General features: G+C 48.9%; 1 protein-coding gene across 3 annotated transcripts in view; it reads left to right on the forward strand.

The window, feature by feature from the left end:
• rassf5 (Ras association domain family member 5) overlaps positions 1–21693 on the forward strand; it is a 53699-nt gene that overhangs the window by 13202 nt on the left and 18804 nt on the right. For all 3 annotated transcript variants that reach the window (XM_029774665.1, XM_029774666.1, XM_029774667.1), the window contains exon 2: positions 17315–17436. In XM_029774665.1, coding sequence (XP_029630525.1) covers positions 17315–17436 — 122 coding nt within the window. The remainder of the gene's footprint in view (positions 1–17314; positions 17437–21693) is intronic.

The raw sequence follows: 21693 nt of genomic DNA on the forward strand, positions 1-21693 counted from the left end.
TCTCTACAATGACCCTTTTAACTACTGTATACTGTTACTCAGAATCTCTCTATCTCTCTGTATTTTCCCTATCTCCCCCATATTTCTCCCGATAGATGACTCTGAACATCAAAATCATCCGATGATAAATGTGTTCTTATAAACCTTATTTGTAATCTGAGGGGACGATCCTATAAAACCAGATTCTAGACGTCTGCCTGTGGTCTGTACTGGGAATATGATATAGAACTGACTGCTTAGGGGCCTGGAATGGAGTTTAGCATCGATCCTAGTGTTTTTGTTCACAGAGTGGGAAAGACTGACGCAGTTGTGTCCAGTGATAAATACAGAGTGGGTATAGAGCGTAATACAAGGAGAACATGCTGTCTGCACAATGGTAGAAGAAAGACGAGGCTCCAGAGACAGATTTATATATGAACATAGTGAAATAAGAATTTGGACTGAAGTGTTTGTCTGCGTGCGTACATGCATCTGTGAGTGTGTGTACCATTTAACTCAATGGTGTGTGTATTGTGTGTGTGTCTTCTAGAGCTGTCTGTGAAGGGCTGTTAATGTCCTGACCAAACATCAATCAGCTTATCAAAGGGACCAGAACATGTCACTACACCTGCATGATGTCACAGCCCTCCCTCCACCAATCAGCAGTGGACCAGCTAATCCCTCTAGAGCAGGCATGGGCAACTTTGATGGGGGTGGGGGTCACTAAATATCTGAACACATCATGAGGGGCTGCAGTGGCTCGCGGGTCTGTGTACACACATCCACACCCACACATCCACACCCACACATCCACACCCACACATGCAGTCAACTGTGCAGTTAATCCATTTGTGCAGTTAAACTACTTAACTCTCTTAACTACAATAAAACACAGTAAATATATATATATATATATATATATATATATATATATATATATATATATATATATATATACAGCTCTGGAAAAAATGAAGAGACCACTGCAAAAGGATCCGTTTCTCTGGTTTTACTATTTATAGGTCTGTATTTGGGTAAAATGAACATTTTTGTTTTATTCTATAAACTACTGACAACATTTCTCCCAAATTCCAAATAAAAATATTGTCATTTCAAGCATTTATTTGCAGAAAATGACAACTGGTCAAAATAACAAAAAAGATGCAGTGTTGTCAGACCTGGAATAATGCAAAGATAATAAGTTAATATAGATTTTTAAACAAATCAATACTAATGTTTAACTTAGGAAGAGTTCACAAATCATTGTCAGAGCAGAAGGAAGCAAGTTTTCTTCCAGGACAACATTGTACGTGGCTTCCTTCTGCTCTGACAATGATGGACATATATATACACTTTTAATGCATTATTCCAGTAGCCAAGGGAAGGCCCTAGCCTTTTGGGGGCCCTAAGCGAGATTTGGTTGCGGGGGCCCCTTACCTCGCAGGCAAAATTTTTTATTTGAAATTGCAACTTGTGTATTCTCCTATTCTAACTCTCAAAAGTAAGTTGAGATATATATATTTTGACTGGTACTGTATATATATATATATATATATATACAGTACCAGTCAAAAGTTTGGACACACCTACTCAATGAAGGGTTTTTCTTTATTTGTACTATTTTCTACATTGTAGAATAATAGTGAAGACATCAAAACTATGAAATAACACATATGGAATCATGTAGTAACCAAAAAAGTGTTAAACAAATCAAAATATATTTTCTATTTGAGATTCTTCAAAGTAGACTCCTTTTGCCTTGATGACAGCTCTGGACACTCTTGGCACAGTTTTGGTTCAGCTTATGGGTTAGGGTTTGTTGGCTTTGGCTGGTGTAGGCTGGGTCAGTGGTCCATCCCTCCTCTAGAGAGTCATATCTATCAGGGCTAGTGGAGCAGTTGAAATATTTCATATATGGCCATGTACTGTTATAATCTCCACCTGGCACAGCCAGAAGAGGACTGGCCACCCCTCAGAGCCTGGTTCCTCTCTAGGTTTCTTCCTAGGTTCCTTCCCTTTCTAGGGAGTTTTTCCTAGCCACTGTGCTTCTACATCTGCATTGCTTGCTGTTTGGGGTTTTAGGCTGGGTTTCTGTATAACACTTTGTGACATCAGCTGATGTAAAACGGGCTTTATAAATACATTTGATTGATATAACTTCACTTTAGGCCTAGAGCATAAAGAGCTTATTTAGATTCCTTTTCTTCATCATGTTAGATCATTATATCAAAACATTTAATTTGCCTACCTAAAATGACTCTTTCCTACTGGCTGACTTCTCTTCTCCTAATTGTCATGATTTTGTATACTACGGCTTCTGTGATGAACTAACTAACTGACCAAGATGGCGGATGGAATCCCATCCTCTTCCAGCCCCAAAGTTCCCAATACCTCCTCCGCTGTCCACCACTCTGCCTTACCAGTAGAAATATGTTGATTTTCTGTTTCTGTTGTTGTCTCTAGTGTCCTCCTGTCGAGGACCAGGAGTTTTATTATTTCAGCAAAACCTCATGACCTCCTATCTCTGAGTGTGTTGGTGTATTTCTCTCCTCGGACTGCTACTTCCTCTGCCCGTCCACGCTGGTTATAACTGGTGTGTGTGGGTGGCACAGGCCTGACAGAGCGATTGTATGTGTGTTTGTGTGCGCACCCCGTGTCATACCATGAATTCTGTCTGAAATAGGTTGTAGAGAGGCATGTGATTGTCACCTTCAGAAATGCGCCCTAGCAAAATCACCTCTCATCCATTCTTTCAGACCTCTCACAGCATCTCTCTTTCATTGGCTAGCTCTAGTTCACTCAGAATCTCCCCACTCTATGTGATTGACTAGCTTAGTGTTCAGGGTGTCACTCTGCTGTGTGTGGTGTCAGCTGTAGATATACACACAGATGCGTGTGACTATGTGTTATGTGTGTTCTGTTAGATAATGTCCCGGCCTTCTCTCCTCTGTTTCCTGGGAGGCAGGGACAGTTCTGTGTTTGATTTGGCCTTGTCTCTTCTGTTGCCTAGGAGACAGGGTAAGTTATCTGTTTTGGTTTGGCCTTGTCCCTTCTGTTTCCTGGGAAACAGGGACAGTTCTGTATTTTTTTGGGCCATGTCTCTTCTGTTGCCTAGGAGACAGGGACAGTTCTGTGTTTTGGTTCAGCCTTGTCTCTTCTGTTGCCTGAGAGACAGGGACAGTTCTGTGTTTTGGTTCAGCCTTGTCTCTCCTGTTGCCTGAGAGACAGGGACAGTTCTGTGTTTTGGTTCAGCCTTGTCTCTCCTGTTGCCTGAGAGACAGGGACAGTTCTGTGTTTTGGTTCAGCCTTGTCTCTCCTGTTGCCTGAGAGACAGGGACAGTTCTGTGTTTTGGTTCAGCCTTGTCTCTTCTGTTGCCTGAGAGACAGGGACAGTTCTGTGTTTTGGTTCAGCCTTGTCTCTCCTGTTGCCTGAGAGACAGGGACAGTTCTGTGTTTTGGTTCAGCCTTGTCTCTCCTGTTGCCTGAGAGACAGGGACAGTTCTGTGTTTTGGTTCAGCCTTGTCTCTTCTGTTGCCTGAGAGACAGGGACAGTTCTGTGTTTTGGTTCAGCCTTGTCTCTTCTGTTGCCTGAGAGACAGGGACAGTTCTGTGTTTTGGTTCAGCCTTGTCTCTCCTGTTGCCTGAGAGACAGGGACAGTTCTGTGTTTTGGTTCAGCCTTGTCTCTACTGTGTGAGCTGTAGCCTGTAAGAAATGTGGAAGGAAGGAGGGAGGGATAGGATGAGGATGAGGAGAGGAAGGTAGATTCAGATTGGTGTTACTGGATCCAGTACACACACACACACACACACACACACACACACACACACACACACACACACACACACACACACACACACACACACACACACACACACAGGAGCTTCAAATGGGGATAGCAGCCAGTTTTGGTTCAGCTAATGGGTTAGGGTTTGTTGGCTTTGGCTGGTATAGGCTGGGTCAGAGCACAAGCTGTTTATTCAGGCTGTATCTAGGCTGGGTGAGCGGCTGATGGCCACAGGATGTATGTGAGGGAGAGAGAGGAATGGTGAAGTGTCTGTGATGCAAGAGAGGTGTGGTGGAAGAGGTGTACGTACAGTGTGAGCTGGGTCAGAGGCTGAAACAGTTTGTTTGTGTGTGTGACTGCAGCAGTGCTACACAGAGGGACATGGCCGGTCTCAAGGTTATAAAGGTTACAGCCTCCGGCACCAGCTGCTCTAGAAAGCAGCAGAAAAGGCTGCCGACGCAGCTGATTCTGACAGAAAGGAGGGAGGGGAGAAAGAAAGGGGTGTCAGCATAAAATGTCCTGGCGATTGTCAGAGGAGAGGAGAGGAGAGGAGAGGAGAGGAGAGAGAGAGTGAGTATCTTTGACAGAGCCATCAGTATTTCCCCTCATTTGTAAAATCCCCCCTGAGTTCCCGGTACTGCAGGGGATTCTACAGCTCTGACCACAGCATGGCTCAAGGAAGTAACACACTGCACCATAGTGGTGTGTCTTTGTAGGGGAAGGGATTGTTCAGAACCCAAGAGAAAGGAGAGAGAGAGAGAGAGAGGTTATATGAGTTGTGCTGTGAGAAGTCCAGTGTTCCAATCATGTGACTGTAGGAGAAGTGAGGTTTAGTACAGTAATGTTACAGTGTGGTGAGGCTGTAAGGGAAGTGACTGCTTGTTTGACAAGGAGGAGATTCCCTCTGATGGCTGGGGGATTTAAGAGCTCAGAGCCTCAGGGGGGACTGACTGTGTGGAGTGTGGGAGCTCTCAGGAATTCTCACTGCGTGTGCAACGCTCTTTAGAAATGTTGACAGACAGACAGACAGACAGACAGACAGACAGACAGACAGACAGACAGACAGACAGACAGACAGACAGACAGACAGACAGACAGACAGACAGGTTCCTCTGTGTGGACCTCCAGTGCACATGAACAGACAGTGATCTGTGCCAATATGAACACAAGAAACATGAGCTGTGTTTGAATACTCATACTAACCGCACTAACCATACTATTTGTGACATAAATTGAGTATATAGTTTGCTTATTGGTCATAGTATGGATATAGTTAGTATTCCAAAAGTTCACGGATGTCGCACTAAATTCGCCAAAATACTAATCATACAAGCAGTGGACACTATTTCAGTGCTTTTAGGCCCCATAATGCAATTCTTCAGAAAATAGCCGTGGCTTCACAACATTTTTAACATTTGAAGAAAATGGCGGGAAATATGCAGCTGAAGTCCGACGAGAACGGATACAAATGTATTGCTTTAACTAATTATGACAAATGTTAAGAAAATGTTGAGCAATGTAATAAAATAAAGACTTTTCAAATAAGTTACGTTACATGTTATGTTGGCTGACAATTTGTTAACTATGCTGTCCTTATGAACCACATAGCATATCATTACAACAGTATGTACCGGTATGTTAGCTGGCTACATAATGTTAGTTGGCTACTAATACATCGAACTTGCCAGTATATTAACTATATGCTAACTAACTAACTACCCAACGTTTATTGACTTGATTATTCATGTCATTCTTAGCTTAGCTAAGTGGTATAGTCTTTGTGCGTTCTGAATGGACATTGTTCATTCGGGTGCGTTCGCTCTGGCTATCTACTCTGATTTCAGAGCACTGTGCCTCTTTGGTCCCTTTGGTGTGGTGTCTGTTGTCCCAACAGCTCTAATACCAGTCATTTTCTGTCATGGAATGATTACCCTTCCATGGAAAAGGGGTGCTGATACCCTCTCTCACTCTCCCTCTCTCTCTTTCTATTTCCCTCTCTCTCTCTCTCTCTCTCTCGCTTTCCCTCTCTCTCTTTCTCTCTCGATCTCTCTCTATCTCTCTTTCCCTCTCTCTTTCTTTTCATCCTCTGTCATTCCAGTTTCCCTTATTTCTTTTTCCTGAGGGGATTTCCAACTGCCCCTGTCCCTACTGAAGAGAGGGTTTGGAAATTCCAGCTCTGTCTGTTAGAGGTTTGATGTGTCTGTTAGATATGGTCTTTTCCAGGTAAATCCTGTGAGAAACATTAAGGCCCTGTGTTACCAGGGCCTCAGGCTCCATCCTCACTGCAGATAGAGGATATTGACTACATCATCAGCTCTCTGCACCCGCTGCTGTCTCTCTCCCTCGTCCTCATCTCCCCCACGCCTCTTTCCCTCCCTTCCTCTCTCTCCTCTGCCATGGGTTTGTCTCTATGTCCAGTCTAGTGAGACAATGCTCAAGGAGCCAGACAAACTCAGCTCATCTCTGCGTCTGTAACCTGAGACGCCCTGTGTGTGTGAGACCAGTGTTGGACCAGGCCAAACGGAGGGGATGAGGGGGGAGGAAGGCATGGGCGTGTTTGTGATGACCAAAGGAGGGTACAGTGTGATTTCTGATTTTTATTCGGATCCCCATTGACTGCTGAAGAGAGAGCAGCTGTTCTTCCTGGGGTCCACACAAAACGCAGAACATGACTAAATGCAGAACATGACTAAATGCAGAGCATGACTAAATGCAGAGCATGACTAAATGCAGAGCATGACTAAATGCAGAGCATGACTAAATGCAGAACATGACTAAATGCAGAGCATGACTAAATGCAGAGCATGACTAAATGCAGAACATGACTAAATGCAGAGCATGACTAAATGCAGAGCATGACTAAATGCAGAGCATGACTAAATGCAGAACGCTAATGGACAACAACAGCAACAGACATTTAAACTAAGAACACCACAACCAAATAACAACACTACTACTTCAAAGAATACTGAGTAGAAGAAAACAAAGAAAAACAAACATTTAAAATACTAAGAATAATGTGTGTGTGTGTGTGTGTGTGTGTGTGTGTGTGTGTGTGTGTGTGTGTGTGTGTGTAGAGTGTGTCTCTCTTTCTATCTGTAATTCTGCATTCTGTGCAGATTAGCAAAGTCAGGAAGGTAGACAGACAGATGGACAGACTGACAGACAGACAGACAGACGGACTGACAGACAGATGGACGGACGGACTGACGGACGGACGGACTTACAGATGGACGGACGGACTGACAGACGGATGGACAGACGAACTGACAGACAGATGGACAGACGAACTGACAGACAGATGGACAGACGAACTGACAGACAGATGGACGGACGAACTGACAGACAGATGGACGGACTGACAGACGGATGGACGGACTGACAGACAGATGGACAGACGAACTGACAGACAGATGGACAGACGAACTGACAGACAGATGGACAGACGAACTGACAGACAGATGGACGGACGAACTGACAGACAGATGGATGGACGGACTGACAGACAGATGGACGGACTGACAGACAGACAGTCCGTCCGTCCGTCCGTCTGTCTGTCTGTCTGTCTGTCAGTCCGTCCGTCCATCTGTCAGTCCGTCCGTCTGTCTGTCAGTCCGTCCATCTGTCAGTCCGTCCGTCCGTCTGTCTGTCCGTCCGTCTGTCTGTCTGTCAGTCCGTCCATCTGTCTGTCTGTCAGTCCGTCCATCTGTCTGTCAGTTCGTCCATCTGTCTGTCTGTCAGTCCGTCCATCTGTCTGACAGACAGACGGATGGACGGACGGACTGACAGACAGACAGACAGACGAACTGACAGACAGATGGACGGACTGACAGACAGATGGACAGACGAACTGACAGACAGATGGACAGACGAACTGACAGACAGATGGACAGACGAACGGACGAACTGACAGATGGACGGACGAACTGACAGACAGATGGATGGACGGACTGACAGACAGATGGACGGACTGACAGATGGACGGACTGTCTGTCTGTCTGTCTGTCTGTCTGTGTGTGTGTGTGTGTGTGTGTGTCTGTCAGTCCGTCTGTCCATCTGTCTGTCTGTCAGTTCGTCCATCTGTCAGTCCGTCCATCTGTCTGCCAGACAGACGGACGGACTGACTGACAGACAGATGGACAGACGGACTGACAGACAGATGGACAGACTGACTGACAGACAGATGGACAGACTGACTGACAGACAGATGGACAGACTGACTGACAGACAGATGGACAGACTGACTGACAGACAGATGGACAGACGGACTGACAGACAGATGCTGGGCGATGGAGGGGGGACATACTATGTTTACTGTTAAACTGTGTAGGGAAGGGAAAGGGGGATACCTAGTCAGTTGTACAACTGAATGTATTCAACTGAAATGTGTCTTCTGCATTTAACCCAACCCCTCAATCAGAAAGGTGTGGGGGACTGCCTTAATCAACATCCACGTCTTCGGTGCCCGGGGACAGTGGGTTAACTGCCTTGCTCAGGGGCAGAATGACAGATTTTTATCTTGTCAGCTCAGGGATTTGATCCAGCAACCTTTCGGTTACTAGTCCAACGCTCTAACCACTAGGTGGTAGAGGTGGGGGGTATTGGGGGACGGGGAAGAGAAAATGAACAAAGGTTATAGGGAGGCGTAGAGGGGATGGGAAGTGCTAGGGGTCAGGGGTAGGTGGGTAGAGGTGTACAGTGCAGGCAGTAGGGGGTCGACAGCAGAGGGGTTTAGACGATAATGACCCTAATGAATAGGGGGTCGAGGGTTTACTCACTAATAGTCCTAACGTGTGTTCTGGGGGTCTTAACAGGACCTCATGGGGGTCTCCGGGGGGCTTTGAGTCCTCTAATTCTCTGTTTGGGGCATTTAACTGTGTCCCCCTCTGCGCTGCAGAGACACACAGGCTGACACTCATAGCTGCGTTCATCTGTGTTCAGCTACGTTCAGGCTGTGTTCAGGCTATGTTCATCTGTGTTCGGCTGTGTCCAGATCTGCGTTCAGGCGTGTTCAGGCTGTGTTCAGGCTGTGTTCAGGCTGCGTTCAGGCTGCGTTCAGGCTGCGTTCAGGCTGCGTTCAGGCTGCGTTAAGGCTGCGTTCAGGCTGCGTTCAGGCTGCGTTAAAGCTGTGTTCAGGCTGTGTTCAGGCTGCGTTCAGGCGTGTTCAGGCTGTGTACAGCTGGCTTCAGGCTGGGTTCAGGCTGTGTTCAGGCTGTGTTCAGGCTGTGTTCAGGCTGTGTTAAAGCTGTGTTCAGGCTGTGTTCAGGCTGTGTTCAGGCTGTGTTCAGGCTGTGTTCAGGCTGTGTTCAGGCTGCGTTAAAGCTGTGTTCAGGCTGTGTTCAGCTGCTTAGCTGAAGTTAGGAGTGTGTCTTTATTCTCTTCTTACTTTGGCTTTGTCTGAACTCCCAGCGGGTCACTTCAGGATGCAGCAGTTTATCAACAACAAGGTGTGCGTGTGTCAGTGTGTGTTTATGTGTGTTGTGTGTGTGTACAGTATGTCTGTACAGGTTATGTACAGTGTGTGGGAATAAGGCGAACCCCAAGGTTGAACCTCAGGCCTGGTGTCTGTCTGTCCTCCCTTGTTGACAGCAGTGAATCACAAAATCTAATCAAAACAAATGTATTAGTCACATGCTTCATAAACAACAGGTGTAGACTAACGGTGAAATGCTTACTGACGGGCCCTTCCCAACCATGCTGAGTTAAAAATAAAGATACATTTGTGTATAAAAAACAGAAATAGTGACACGTCTTTCTATACCTGTTACTTAAACAAACAGGCTTGAACTGATCCTAGGGTAGGTAAGAGCAGCACCTAGCTCAGTCCTACCCTGGTGAATGGTGGACTGACGGAAGATTAACCAATCAGAGCAGCACCTAGCTCAGACCTACCCTGGTGAATGGTGGACTGACGGAAGATTAACCAATCAGAGCAGCACCTAGCTCAGTCCTACCCTGGTGAATGGTGGACTGACGGAAGATTAACCAATCAGAGCAGCACCTAGCTCAGTCCTACCCTGGTGAATGGTGGACTAACGGAAGATTAACCAATCAGAGCAGCACCTAGCTCAGACCTACCCTGGTGAATGGTGGACTAACGGAAGATTAACCAATCAGAGCAGCACCTAGCTCAGTCCTACCCTGGTGAATGGTGGACTGACGGAAGATTAACCAATCAGAGCAGCACCTAGCTCAGTCCTACCCTGGTGAATGGTGGACTAACGGAAGATTAACCAATCAGAGCAGCACCTAGCTCAGACCTACCCTGGTGAATGGTGGACTAACGGAAGATTAACCAATCAGAGCAGCACCTAGCTCAGTCCTACCCTGGTGAATGGTGGACTGACGGAAGATTAACCAATCAGAGCAGCACCTAGCTCAGTCCTACCCTGGTGAATGGTGGACTGACGGAAGATTAACCAATCAGAGCAGCACCTAGCTCAGACCTACCCTGGTGAATGGTGGACTGACGGAAGATTAACCAATCAGAGCAGCACCTAGCTCAGACCTACCCTGGTGAAGGGTGGACTGACGGAAGATTAACCAATCAGTGCAGCACCTAGCTCAGACCTACCCTGGTGAATGGTGGATTGACGGAAGATTAACCAATCGGAGCAGCACCTAGCTCAGACCTACCCTGGTGAATGGTGGACTGACGGAAGATTAACCAATCGGAGCAGCACCTAGCTCAGTCCTACCCTGGTGAATGGTGGACTGACGGAAGATTAACCAATCGGAGCAGCACCTAGCTCAGTCCTACCCTGGTGAATGGTGGACTGACGGAAGATTAACCAATCAGAGCAGCACCTAGCTCAGTCCTACCCTGGTGAATGGTGGACTGACGGAAGATTAACCAATCAGAGCAGCACCTAGCTCAGTCCTACCCTGGTGAATGGTGGACTGACGGAAGATTAACCAATCAGAGCAGCACCTAGCTCAGTCCTACCCTGGTGAATGGTGGACTGACGGAAGATTAACCAATCAGAGCAGCACCTAGCTCAGTCCTACCCTGGTGAATGGTGGACTGATGGAAGATTAACCAATCAGAGCAGCACCTAGCTCAGACCTACCCTGGTGAATGGTGGACTGACGGAAGATTAACCAATCAGAGCAGCACCTAGCTCAGTCCTACCCTGGTGAATGGTGGACTGACGGAAGATTAACCAATCAGAGCAGCACCTAGCTCAGTCCTACCCTGGTGAATGGTGGACTGACGGAAGATTAACCAATCAGAGCAGCACCTAGCTCAGACCTACCCTGGTGAATGGTGGACTGACGGAAGATTAACCAATCAGAGCAGCACCTACCTCAGACCTAACTGGTGAATGGTGGACTGACGGAAGATTAACCAATCAGAGCAGCACCTAGCTCAGACCTACCCTGGTGAATGGTGGACTGACGGAAGATTAACCAATCGGAGCAGCACCTAGCTCAGACCTACCCTGGTGAATGGTGGACTGACGGAAGATTAACCAATCGGAGCAGCACCTAGCTCAGACCTACCCTGGTGAATGGTGGACTGACGGAAGATTAACCAATCGGAGCAGCACCTAGCTCAGTCCTACCCTGGTGAATGGTGGACTGACGGAAAATTAACCAATCGGAGCAGCACCTAGCTCAGACCTACCCTGGTGAATGGTGGACTGACGGAAGATTAACCAATCGGAGCAGCACCTAGCTCAGACCTACCCTGGTGAAGGGTGGACTGACGGAAGATTAACCAATCAGTGCAGCACCTAGCTCAGACCTACCCTGGTGAAGGGTGGACTGACGGAAGATTAACCAATCAGAGCAGCACCTAGCTCAGACCTACCCTGGTGAATGGTGGACTGACGGAAGATTAACCAATCAGAGCAGCACCTAGCTCAGACCTACCCTGGTGAATGGTGGACTGACGGAAGATTAACCAATCGGAGCAGCACCTAGCTCAGGCCTACCCTGGTGAATGGTGGACTGACGGAAGATTAACCAATCGGAGCAGCACCTAGCTCAGACCTACCCTGGTGAATGGTGGACTGACGGAAGATTAACCAATCGGAGCAGCACCTAGCTCAGACCTACCCTGGTGAATGGTGGACTGACGGAAGATTAACCAATCAGAGCAGCACCTAGCTCAGACCTACCCTGGTGAAGGGTGGACTGACGGAAGATTAACCAATCAGTGCAGCACCTAGCTCAGACCTACCCTGGTGAAGGGTGGACTGACGGAAGATTAACCAATCAGAGCAGCACCTAGCTCAGACCTACCCTGGTGAATGGTGGACTGACGGAAGATTAACCAATCAGAGCAGCACCTAGCTCAGGCCTACCCTGGTGAATGGTGGACTGACGGAAGATTAACCAATCGGAGCAGCACCTAGCTCAGACCTACCCTGGTGAATGGTGGACTGACGGAAGATTAACCAATCGGAGCAGCACCTAGCTCAGTCCTACCCTGGTGAATGGTGGACTGACGGAAGATTAACCAATCGGAGCAGCACCTAGCTCAGTCCTACCCTGGTGAATGGTGGACTAACGGAAGATTAACCAATCAGAGCAGCACCTAGCTCAGTCCTACCCTGGTGAATGGTGGACTGACGGAAGATTAATCAATCAGAGCAGCACCTAGCTCAGTCCTACCCTGGTGAATGGTGGACTGACGGAAGATTAACCAATCAGAGCAGCACCTAGCTCAGACCTACCCTGGTGAATGGTGGACTGACGGAAGATTAACCAATCAGAGCAGCACCTAGCTCAGTCCTACCCTGGTGAATGGTGGACTGACGGAAGATTAACCAATCAGAGCAGCACCTAGCTCAGTCCTACCCTGGTGAATGGTGGACTAACGGAAGATTAACCAATCAGAGCAGCACCTAGCTCAGACCTACCCTGGTGAATGGTGGACTAACGGAAGATTAACCAATCAGAGCAGCACCTAGCTCAGTCCTACCCTGGTGAATGGTGGACTGACGGAAGATTAACCAATCAGAGCAGCACCTAGCTCAGTCCTACCCTGGTGAATGGTGGACTGACGGAAGATTAACCAATCAGAGCAGCACCTAGCTCAGACCTACCCTGGTGAATGGTGGACTGACGGAAGATTAACCAATCAGAGCAGCACCTAGCTCAGACCTACCCTGGTGAAGGGTGGACTGACGGAAGATTAACCAATCAGTGCAGCACCTAGCTCAGACCTACCCTGGTGAATGGTGGACTGACGGAAGATTAACCAATCGGAGCAGCACCTAGCTCAGACCTACCCTGGTGAATGGTGGACTGACGGAAGATTAACCAATCGGAGCAGCACCTAGCTCAGTCCTACCCTGGTGAATGGTGGACTGACGGAAGATTAACCAATCGGAGCAGCACCTAGCTCAGTTCTACCCTGGTGAATGGTGGACTGACGGAAGATTAACCAATCGGAGCAGCACCTAGCTCAGTCCTACCCTGGTGAATGGTGGACTGACGGAAGATTAACCAATCAGAGCAGCACCTAGCTCAGTCCTACCCTGGTGAATGGTGGACTGACGGAAGATTAACCAATCGGAGCAGCACCTAGCTCAGTCCTACCCTGGTGAATGGTGGACTGACGGAAGATTAACCAATCAGAGCAGCAACTAGCTCAGTCCTACCCTGGTGAATGGTGGACTGACGGAAGATTAACCAATCAGAGCAGCACCTAGCTCAGACCTACCCTGGTGAATGGTGGACTGACGGAAGATTAACCAATCAGAGCAGCACCTAGCTCAGTCCTACCCTGGTGAATGGTGGACTGACGGAAGATTAACCAATCAGAGCAGCACCTAGCTCAGTCCTACCCTGGTGAATGGTGGACTGACGGAAGATTAACCAATCAGAGCAGCACCTAGCTCAGACCTACCCTGGTGAATGGTGGACTGACGGAAGATTAACCAATCAGAGCAGCACCTAGCTCAGACCTACCCTGGTGAATGGTGGACTGACGGAAGATTAACCAATCAGAGCAGCACCTAGCTCAGACCTACCCTGGTGAATGGTGGACTGACGGAAGATTAACCAATCGGAGCAGCACCTAGCTCAGACCTACCCTGGTGAATGGTGGACTGACGGAAGATTAACCAATCGGAGCAGCACCTAGCTCAGACCTACCCTGGTGAATGGTGGACTGACGGAAGATTAACCAATCGGAGCAGCACCTAGCTCAGTCCTACCCTGGTGAATGGTGGACTGACGGAAAATTAACCAATCAGAGCAGCACCTAGCTCAGACCTACCCTGGTGAATGGTGGACTGACAGAAGATTAACCAATCAGAGCAGCACCTAGCTCAGACCTACCCTGGTGAAGGGTGGACTGACGGAAGATTAACCAATCAGAGCAGCACCTAGCTCAGACCTACCCTGGTGAAGGGTGGACTGACGGAAGATTAACCAATCAGTGCAGCACCTAGCTCAGACCTACCCTGGTGAAGGGTGGACTGACGGAAGATTAACCAATCAGAGCAGCACCTAGCTCAGACCTACCCTGGTGAATGGTGGACTGACGGAAGATTAACCAATCAGAGCAGCATCTAGCTCAGGCCTACCCTGGTGAATGGTGGACTGACGGAAGATTAACCAATCAGAGCAGCATCTAGCTCAGGCCTACCCTGGTGAATGGTGGACTGACGGAAGATTAACCAATCAGAGCAGCACCTAGCTCAGACCTACCCTGGTGAATGGTGGACTGACGGAAGATTAACCAATCGGAGCAGCACCTAGCTCAGTCCTACCCTGGTGAATGGTGGACTGACGGAAGATTAACCAATCGGAGCAGCACCTAGCTCAGTCCTACCCTGGTGAATGGTGGACTGACGGAAGATTAACCAATCGGAGCAGCACCTAGCTCAGTCCTACCCTGGTGAATGGTGGACTGACGGAAGATTAACCAATCGGAGCAGCACCTAGCTCAGACCTACCCTGGTGAATGGTGGACTGACGGAAGATTAACCAATCAGAGCAGCACCTAGCTCAGTCCTACCCTGGTGAATGGTGGACTGACGGAAGATTAACCAATCAGAGCAGCACCTAGCTCAGACCTACCCTGGTGAATGGTGGACTGACGGAAGATTAACCAATCAGAGCAGCACCTAGCTCAGACCTACCCTGGTGAATGGTGGACTGACGGAAGATTAACCAATCAGAGCAGCACCTAGCTCAGTCCTACCCTGGTGAATGGTGGACTGATGGAAGATTAACCAATCAGAGCAGCACCTAGCTCAGTCCTACCCTGGTGAATGGTGGACTGACGGAAGATTAACCAATCAGAGCAGCACCTAGCTCAGTCCTACCCTGGTGAATGGTGGACTGACGGAAGATTAACCAATCAGAGCAGCACCTAGCTCAGACCTACCCTGGTGAATGGTGGACTGACGGAAGATTAACCAATCAGAGCAGCACCTAGCTCAGACCTACCCTGGTGAATGGTGGACTGACGGAAGATTAACCAATCAGAGCAGCACCTAGCTCAGTCCTACCCTGGTGAATGGTGGACTGACGGAAGATTAACCAATCAGAGCAGCACCTAGCTCAGTCCTACCCTGGTGAATGGTGGACTGACGGAAGATTAACCAATCAGAGCAGCACCTAGCTCAGTCCTACCCTGGTGAATGGTGGACTGACGGAAGATTAACCAATCAGAGCAGCACCTAGCTCAGACCTACCCTGGTGAATGGTGGACTGACGGAAGATTAACCAATCAGAGCAGCACCTAGCTCAGACCTACCCTGGTGAATGGTGGACTGACGGAAGATTAACCAATCAGAGCAGCACCTAGCTCAGTCCTACCCTGGTGAATGGTGGACTGACGGAAGATTAACCAATCAGAGCAGCACCTAGCTCAGTCCTACCCTGGTGAATGGTGGACTGACGGAAGATTAACCAATCAGAGCAGCACCTAGCTCAGACCTACCCTGGTGAATGGTGGACTGACGGAAGATTAACCAATCAGAGCAGCACCTAGCTCAGACCTACCCTGGTGAATGGGGGACTGAGGTCCTGTCTGCCTGATTGGAATGGAACTGGCTGATAGGATGTTACTAAACGTGAGGGGTGAGATGTGAAAAGGAGGACAGGATGGGAGAGTCTCTCCTCCCAAAACGCATTTCCCTTCTCTGAGTGTTTGGATTGGCCTGCTCTCTCTCTCTCTCTCTCTCTTTCAATTCAGTTCAAGGGGCTTTATTGGCATGGGAAACATATGTTAACATTGCCAAAGCAAGTGAACTAGATTGATCTATTTCTCTCTCTCTATATATATATTTCCATCAACACTGAGTCTCTCTCTCTTCCCCAGACACCTCCCTCCTATCAGCAAGGCATCCGTCCCTCACACTCACTCATCGATCAGGCTGTTACAGAGAGGATTCGTTACCTTGGTTACCGTGCTGCCCTGTAGCCTTCACTTTGTGTGTAGCCTCTGATTGTATGAGCTGGTGGGAGAACAGTGTCCCAATAGTGTTACACTGCCTCTTCTCCTCCCTTCATGACCTCAGATCTGAAAACACTCTGTAGTGGTAGTCTTTTCTGTGTGTAGGCTGTGTTGCTCTGTAGTGGTAGTCTTTTCTGTGTGTAGGCTGTGTTGCTCTGTAGTGGTAGTCTTTTCTGTGTGTAGGCTGTGTTGCTCTGTAGTGGTAGTCTTTTCTGTGTGTAGGCTGTGTTGCTCTGTAGTGGTAGTCTTTTCTGTGTGTAGGCTGTGTTGCTCTGTAGTGGTAGTCTTTTCTGTGTAGGCTGTGTTGCTCTGTAGTGGTAGTCTTTTCTGTGTCTAGGCTGTGTTGCTCTATAGTGGTAGTCTTTTCTGTGTAGGCTGTGTTGCTCTGTAGTGGTAGTCTTTTCTGTGTGTAGGCTGTGTTGCTCTGTAGTGGTAGTCTTTTCTGTGTAGGCTGTGTTGTTCTGTAGTGGTAGTCTTTTCTGTGTAGGCTGTGTTGCTGTACTCTGCCCTCGCTACCTGTGCGATATTAGCTCTTTACCACCCTCTAGTGACATCTGTGCATTAATACAACAGAGAGCATTCACTTCAGTGAGGAGAAACCTGGAAATCAACCACTACGGTTATGTAGAGCCTCTAGGTGGAGTCACATGAACACAGAGCTCTCAGGCAGATCTCTCAATGAAATGTCAAGTCCACAACAGCAGATTAGATTCTATCAGCCTGAAATATTGTGAAAATGCATATTGAAACTGTTGGGAGGTACCTGAATTATTTCATCTTAGTTTGGATTGGTGTGAGATTTGTCCTTGTTAGATTGATATAGTGTGTGTCTGTGTGTGTGTGTGTGTGTGTGTGTGTGTGTTGTTGAAGATCTTCTTGACCCTGACTCACTCTACTGCCTGCTGGCTACATGATTAGTATGTGACTCCTCAATAGACTCACATTACCCATTACCCCAGAACAGTGTGCTCGCAGACTCTGTCCCCATTACAGTCCGCCACACCAGGACAAGGGTGATACTAACGGCCAAACACTGAGTTCCAAGGAAAATGCTTTATCATTGCTGCTCTCTAATCGGTGCCCTGTGTGTTGATCCAGTCATTGATTGGTCTGTTTGTGTGTCTGTCAGACTGCAGCTACACCTGTCACCTGGAGTGTGAGGGGCGGGTCCAGCTGGACTGCAACCAGAGAGACAGCAACCCACAGGAAACTCCATCTCCCAGAAGACACTGCTCCACGCCTCAGAACAAGGTGAGACAGATCTAGAGCTAAGGGAATCAGGTGTCATCAGGTGTACTGTGTAGTGGGGGTTGTTGTAGGTCACAAGCTGTTTGACAGGATGCTGCTGGTCATGTTGGCTGTGAAGCACTTGAGCTGCACACACACAAAGTCAATGCAGCAGAGTAGGACAAGCACGGAGACACACACACACACACACACACCACACACACACTCACAGAATGTCAATGCAGCAGAGTAGGACACGCACGGACACACACACACACACACACACACACACAGAAAGTCAATGCAGAAGAGTAGGACACGCACAGACACACACACTCACACACACACACACCACACACAGAAAGTCAATGCAGCAGAGTAAGACACGCACGGACACACACACACACACTCACACACACACACACACACACACACACACACACACACACACACACACACACACACACCACACACAGAAAGTCAATGCAGCAGAGTAGGACACGCACGGACACACACACACACACACACACACACACACCACACACACACACACACAGGAGACAAAGACATAACATCCACTCAATCACTATAGATTTTCCACTATTGATCCACTATTCTTGTGAGTGTAAAGCAATGCTCTGCAGGGTCAGGAGATGACCCTCTGTTCCTTTAGCCTTTATCATCCCTGCTGTCGTTCTGGCTGTCGTTCTGGCTGTCGTTCTGGCTGTCGTTCTGGCTGTCGTTCTGGCTGTCGTTCTGGCTGTCGTTCTGGCTGTCGTTCTGGCTGTCGTTCTGGCTGTTCCTCTCTCAGTGATGGTGTGTGTGTTGGTATTTGGGATGTGATTTTCAGTGGATTCATTTTGTTGAGTCCGAGGTTGTTATTTAACTAATAGGGATCCTCCTAAGGCAATGTTTTCCTTTTCACACTTTCAGAACCCCACTCTCCTGTCTCTCTATCTCTCCTGTCTCTCTATCTCTCCTGTCTCTCTATCTCTCTATCTCTCCTGTCTCTCTATCTCTCCTGTCTCTCTCTCTCTCCTGTCTCTCCATCTCTCCTGTCTCTCTCTCTCCTGTCTCTCTCTCTCTCTCTCCTGTCTCTCTCTCTCTCTCTCCTGTCTCTCTATCTCTCTCTCCTGTCTCTCTATCTCTCTATCTCTCCTGTCTCTCTATCTCTCTCTCCTGTCTCTCTATCTCTCCTGTCTCTCTCTCTCTCCTGTCTCTCTATCTCTCCTGTCTCTCTCTCTCTCCTGTCTCTCTATCTCTCCTGTCTCTCTCTCTCTCCTGTCTCTCTCTCTCTCCTGTCTCTCTCTCTCTCCTGTCTCTCTCTCTCTCTCTCTCTCTCCTGTCTCTCTCTCTCTCCTGTCTCTCTATCTCTCCTGTCTCTCTATCTCTCCTGTCTCTCTCTCTCCTGTCTCTCTCTCTCTCCTCTCTCTCTCTCTCTGTCTCTCTCTCTCTCCTGTCTCTCTCTGTCTCTCTATCTCTCCTGTCTCTCTATCTCTCCTGTCTCTCTATCTCTCCTGTCTCTCTCTCTCCTGTCTCTCTCTCTCTCTCTCTCCTGTCTCTCTCTCTCTCCTGTCTCTCTCTCTCCTGTCTCTATCTCTCCTGTCTCTCTATCTCTCCTGTCTCTCTATCTCTCCTGTCTCTCTATCTCTCCTGTCTCGCTCTCTCTCTCTCCTGTCTCGCTCTCTCTCTCTCCTGTCTCGCTCTCTCTCTCTCCTGTCTCGCTCTCTCTCTCTCCTGTCTCTCTATCTCTCCTGTCTCTCTGTCTCTCTCTCTCTCCTGTCTCTCTCTCTCTCCTGACTCTCTATCTCTCCTGACTCTCTATCTCTCCTGTCTCTCTCTCTCTCTCCTGTCTCTCTCTCTCTCCTGTCTCTCTATCTCTCCTGTCTCTCTATCTCTCCTGTCTCTCTATCTCTCCTGTCTCTCTATCTCTCCATCTCTCCTGTCTCTCTCTCTCCTGTCTCTCTCTCTCCTGTCTCTCTCTCTCCTGTCTCTCTCTCTCCTGTCTCTCTCTCTCTCCTGTCTCTCTCTCTATCTCTCCTGCCTCTCTCTCTCCTGTCTCTATCTCTCCTGTCTCTCCTGTCTCTCTATCTCTCCTGTCTCTCTCTCTCCTGTCTCTCTCTCTCTCCTGTCTCTCCTGTCTCTCTCTCTCTCCTGTCTCTCTCTCTCTCCTGTCTCTCTATCTCTCCTGTCTCTCTATCTCTCCTGTCTCTCTATCTCTCCTGTCTCTCTATCTCTCCTGTCTCTCTCTCTCCTGTCTCTCTCTCTCTCCTGTCTCTCCTGTCTCTCTCTCTCTCCTGTCTCTCTCTCTCCTGTCTCTATCTCTCCTGTCTCTCTATCTCTCCTGTCTCTCTATCTCTCCTGTCTCTCTATCTCTCCTGTCTCGCTCTCTCTCTCTCCTGTCTCGCTCTCTCTCTCTCCTGTCTCGCTCTCTCTCTCTCCTGTCTCGCTCTCTCTCTCTCCTGTCTCTCTATCTCTCCTGTCTCTCTGTCTCTCTCTCTCTCCTGTCTCTCTCTCTCTCCTGACTCTCTATCTCTCCTGTCTCTCTCTCTCTCCTGTCTCTCTCTCTCTCCTGTCTCTCTATCTCTCCTGTCTCTCTATCTCTCCTGTCTCTCTATCTCTCCTGTCTCTATCTCTCTATCTCTCCTGTCTCTCTATCTCTCCTGTCTCTCTATCTCTCCATCTCTCCTGTCTCTCTCTCTCCTGTCTCTCTCTCTCCTGTCTCTCTCTCTCCTGTCTCTCTCTCTCCTGTCTCTCTCTCTCTCCTGTCTCTCTCTCTCCTGTCTCTCTCTCTATCTCTCCTGCCTCTCTCTCTCCTGTCTCTATCTCTCCTGTCTCTCCTGTCTCTCTTTCTCTCCTCTCTCTCTCTCTCACATACATTTGGAGTCAAAATGTTCTTTGAGCACATATCTCATGCCCCTCTGTAACTCATAGTGCCCATCCTCTCCACCTCTGCTGTCTACTCCTCCCCCTACCCTTTCTCTCTCCTCCCCCTACTCTTTCTCTCTCCTCCCCCCTACCCTTTCTCTCCTTTCCCCCCTACCCTTTCTCTCCTTTCCCCCCTACTCTTTCTCTCTCCTCCCCCCTACCCTTTCTCTCTCCTCCCCCCTACCCTTTCTCTCCTTTCCCCCCTACCCTTTCTCTCCTTTCCCCCCTACCCTTTCTCTCCTCTCCCCCCTACCCTTTCTCTCCTCTCCCCACTACCCTTTCTCTCTCCTCCCCACTACCCTTTCTCTCCTCTCCCCCCTACCCTTTCTCTCCTCTCCCCCTACCCTTTCTCTCCTCTCCCCCTACCCTTTCTCTCCTCTCCCCACTACCCTTTCTCTCTCCTCCCCCCTACCCTTTCTCTCCTCTCCCCACTACCCTTTCTCTCCTCTCCCCACTACCCTTTCTCTCTCCTCCCCCTAACCTTTCTCTCTCCTCCCCACTACCCTTTCTCTCCTCTCCCCGCTACCCTTTCTCTCCTCTCCCCCCTACCCTTTCTCTCTCCTCCCCCCTACCCTTTCTCTCCTCTCCCCACTACCCTTTCTCTCTCCTCCCCCCTACCCTTTCTCTCTCCTCCCCCCTACCCTTTCTCTCCTCTCCCCACTACCCTTTCTCTCTCCTCCCCCTACCCTTTCTCTCTCCTCCCCCCTACCCTTTCTCTCCTCTCCCCACTACCCTTTCTCTCTCCTCCCCCCTACCCTTTCTCTCTCCTCTCCCCACTACCCTTTCTCTCCTCTCCCCACTACCCTTTCTCTCTCCTCCCCCCTACCCTTTCTCTCCTCTCCCCTACCCTTTCTCTCTCCTCCCCACTACCCTTTCTCTCCTCCCCCCTACCCTTTCTCTCCTCTCCCCACTACCCTTTCTCTCTCCTCCCCCCTACCCTTTCTCTCTCCTCTCCCCACTACCCTTTCTCTCCTCTCCCCACTACCCTTTCTCTCTCCTCCCCCCTACCCTTTCTCTCCTCTCCCCTACCCTTTCTCTCCTCTCCCCCTACCCTTTCTCTCTCCTCCCCCCTACCCTTTCTCTCTCCTCCCCCCTACCCTTTCTCTCCTCCCCCCTACCCTTTCTCTCCTTTCCCCCTACCCTTTCTCTCTCCTCCCCCCTACCCTTTCTCTCCTCTCCCCACTACCCTTTCTCTCTCCTCCCCACTACCCTTTCTCTCCTCCCCCCTACCCTTTCTCTCCTTTCCCCCTACCCTTTCTCTCCTCTCCCCACTACCCTTTCTCTCCTCCCCCCTACCCTTTCTCTCTCCTCCCCACTACCCTTTCTCTCCTCCCCCCTACCCTTTCTCTCCTT

The sequence above is a fragment of the Salmo trutta genome, chromosome 14 (assembly GCF_901001165.1).
Source record: "Salmo trutta chromosome 14, fSalTru1.1, whole genome shotgun sequence".
NCBI classification, from domain to species: Eukaryota; Metazoa; Chordata; class Actinopteri; order Salmoniformes; family Salmonidae; genus Salmo; species Salmo trutta.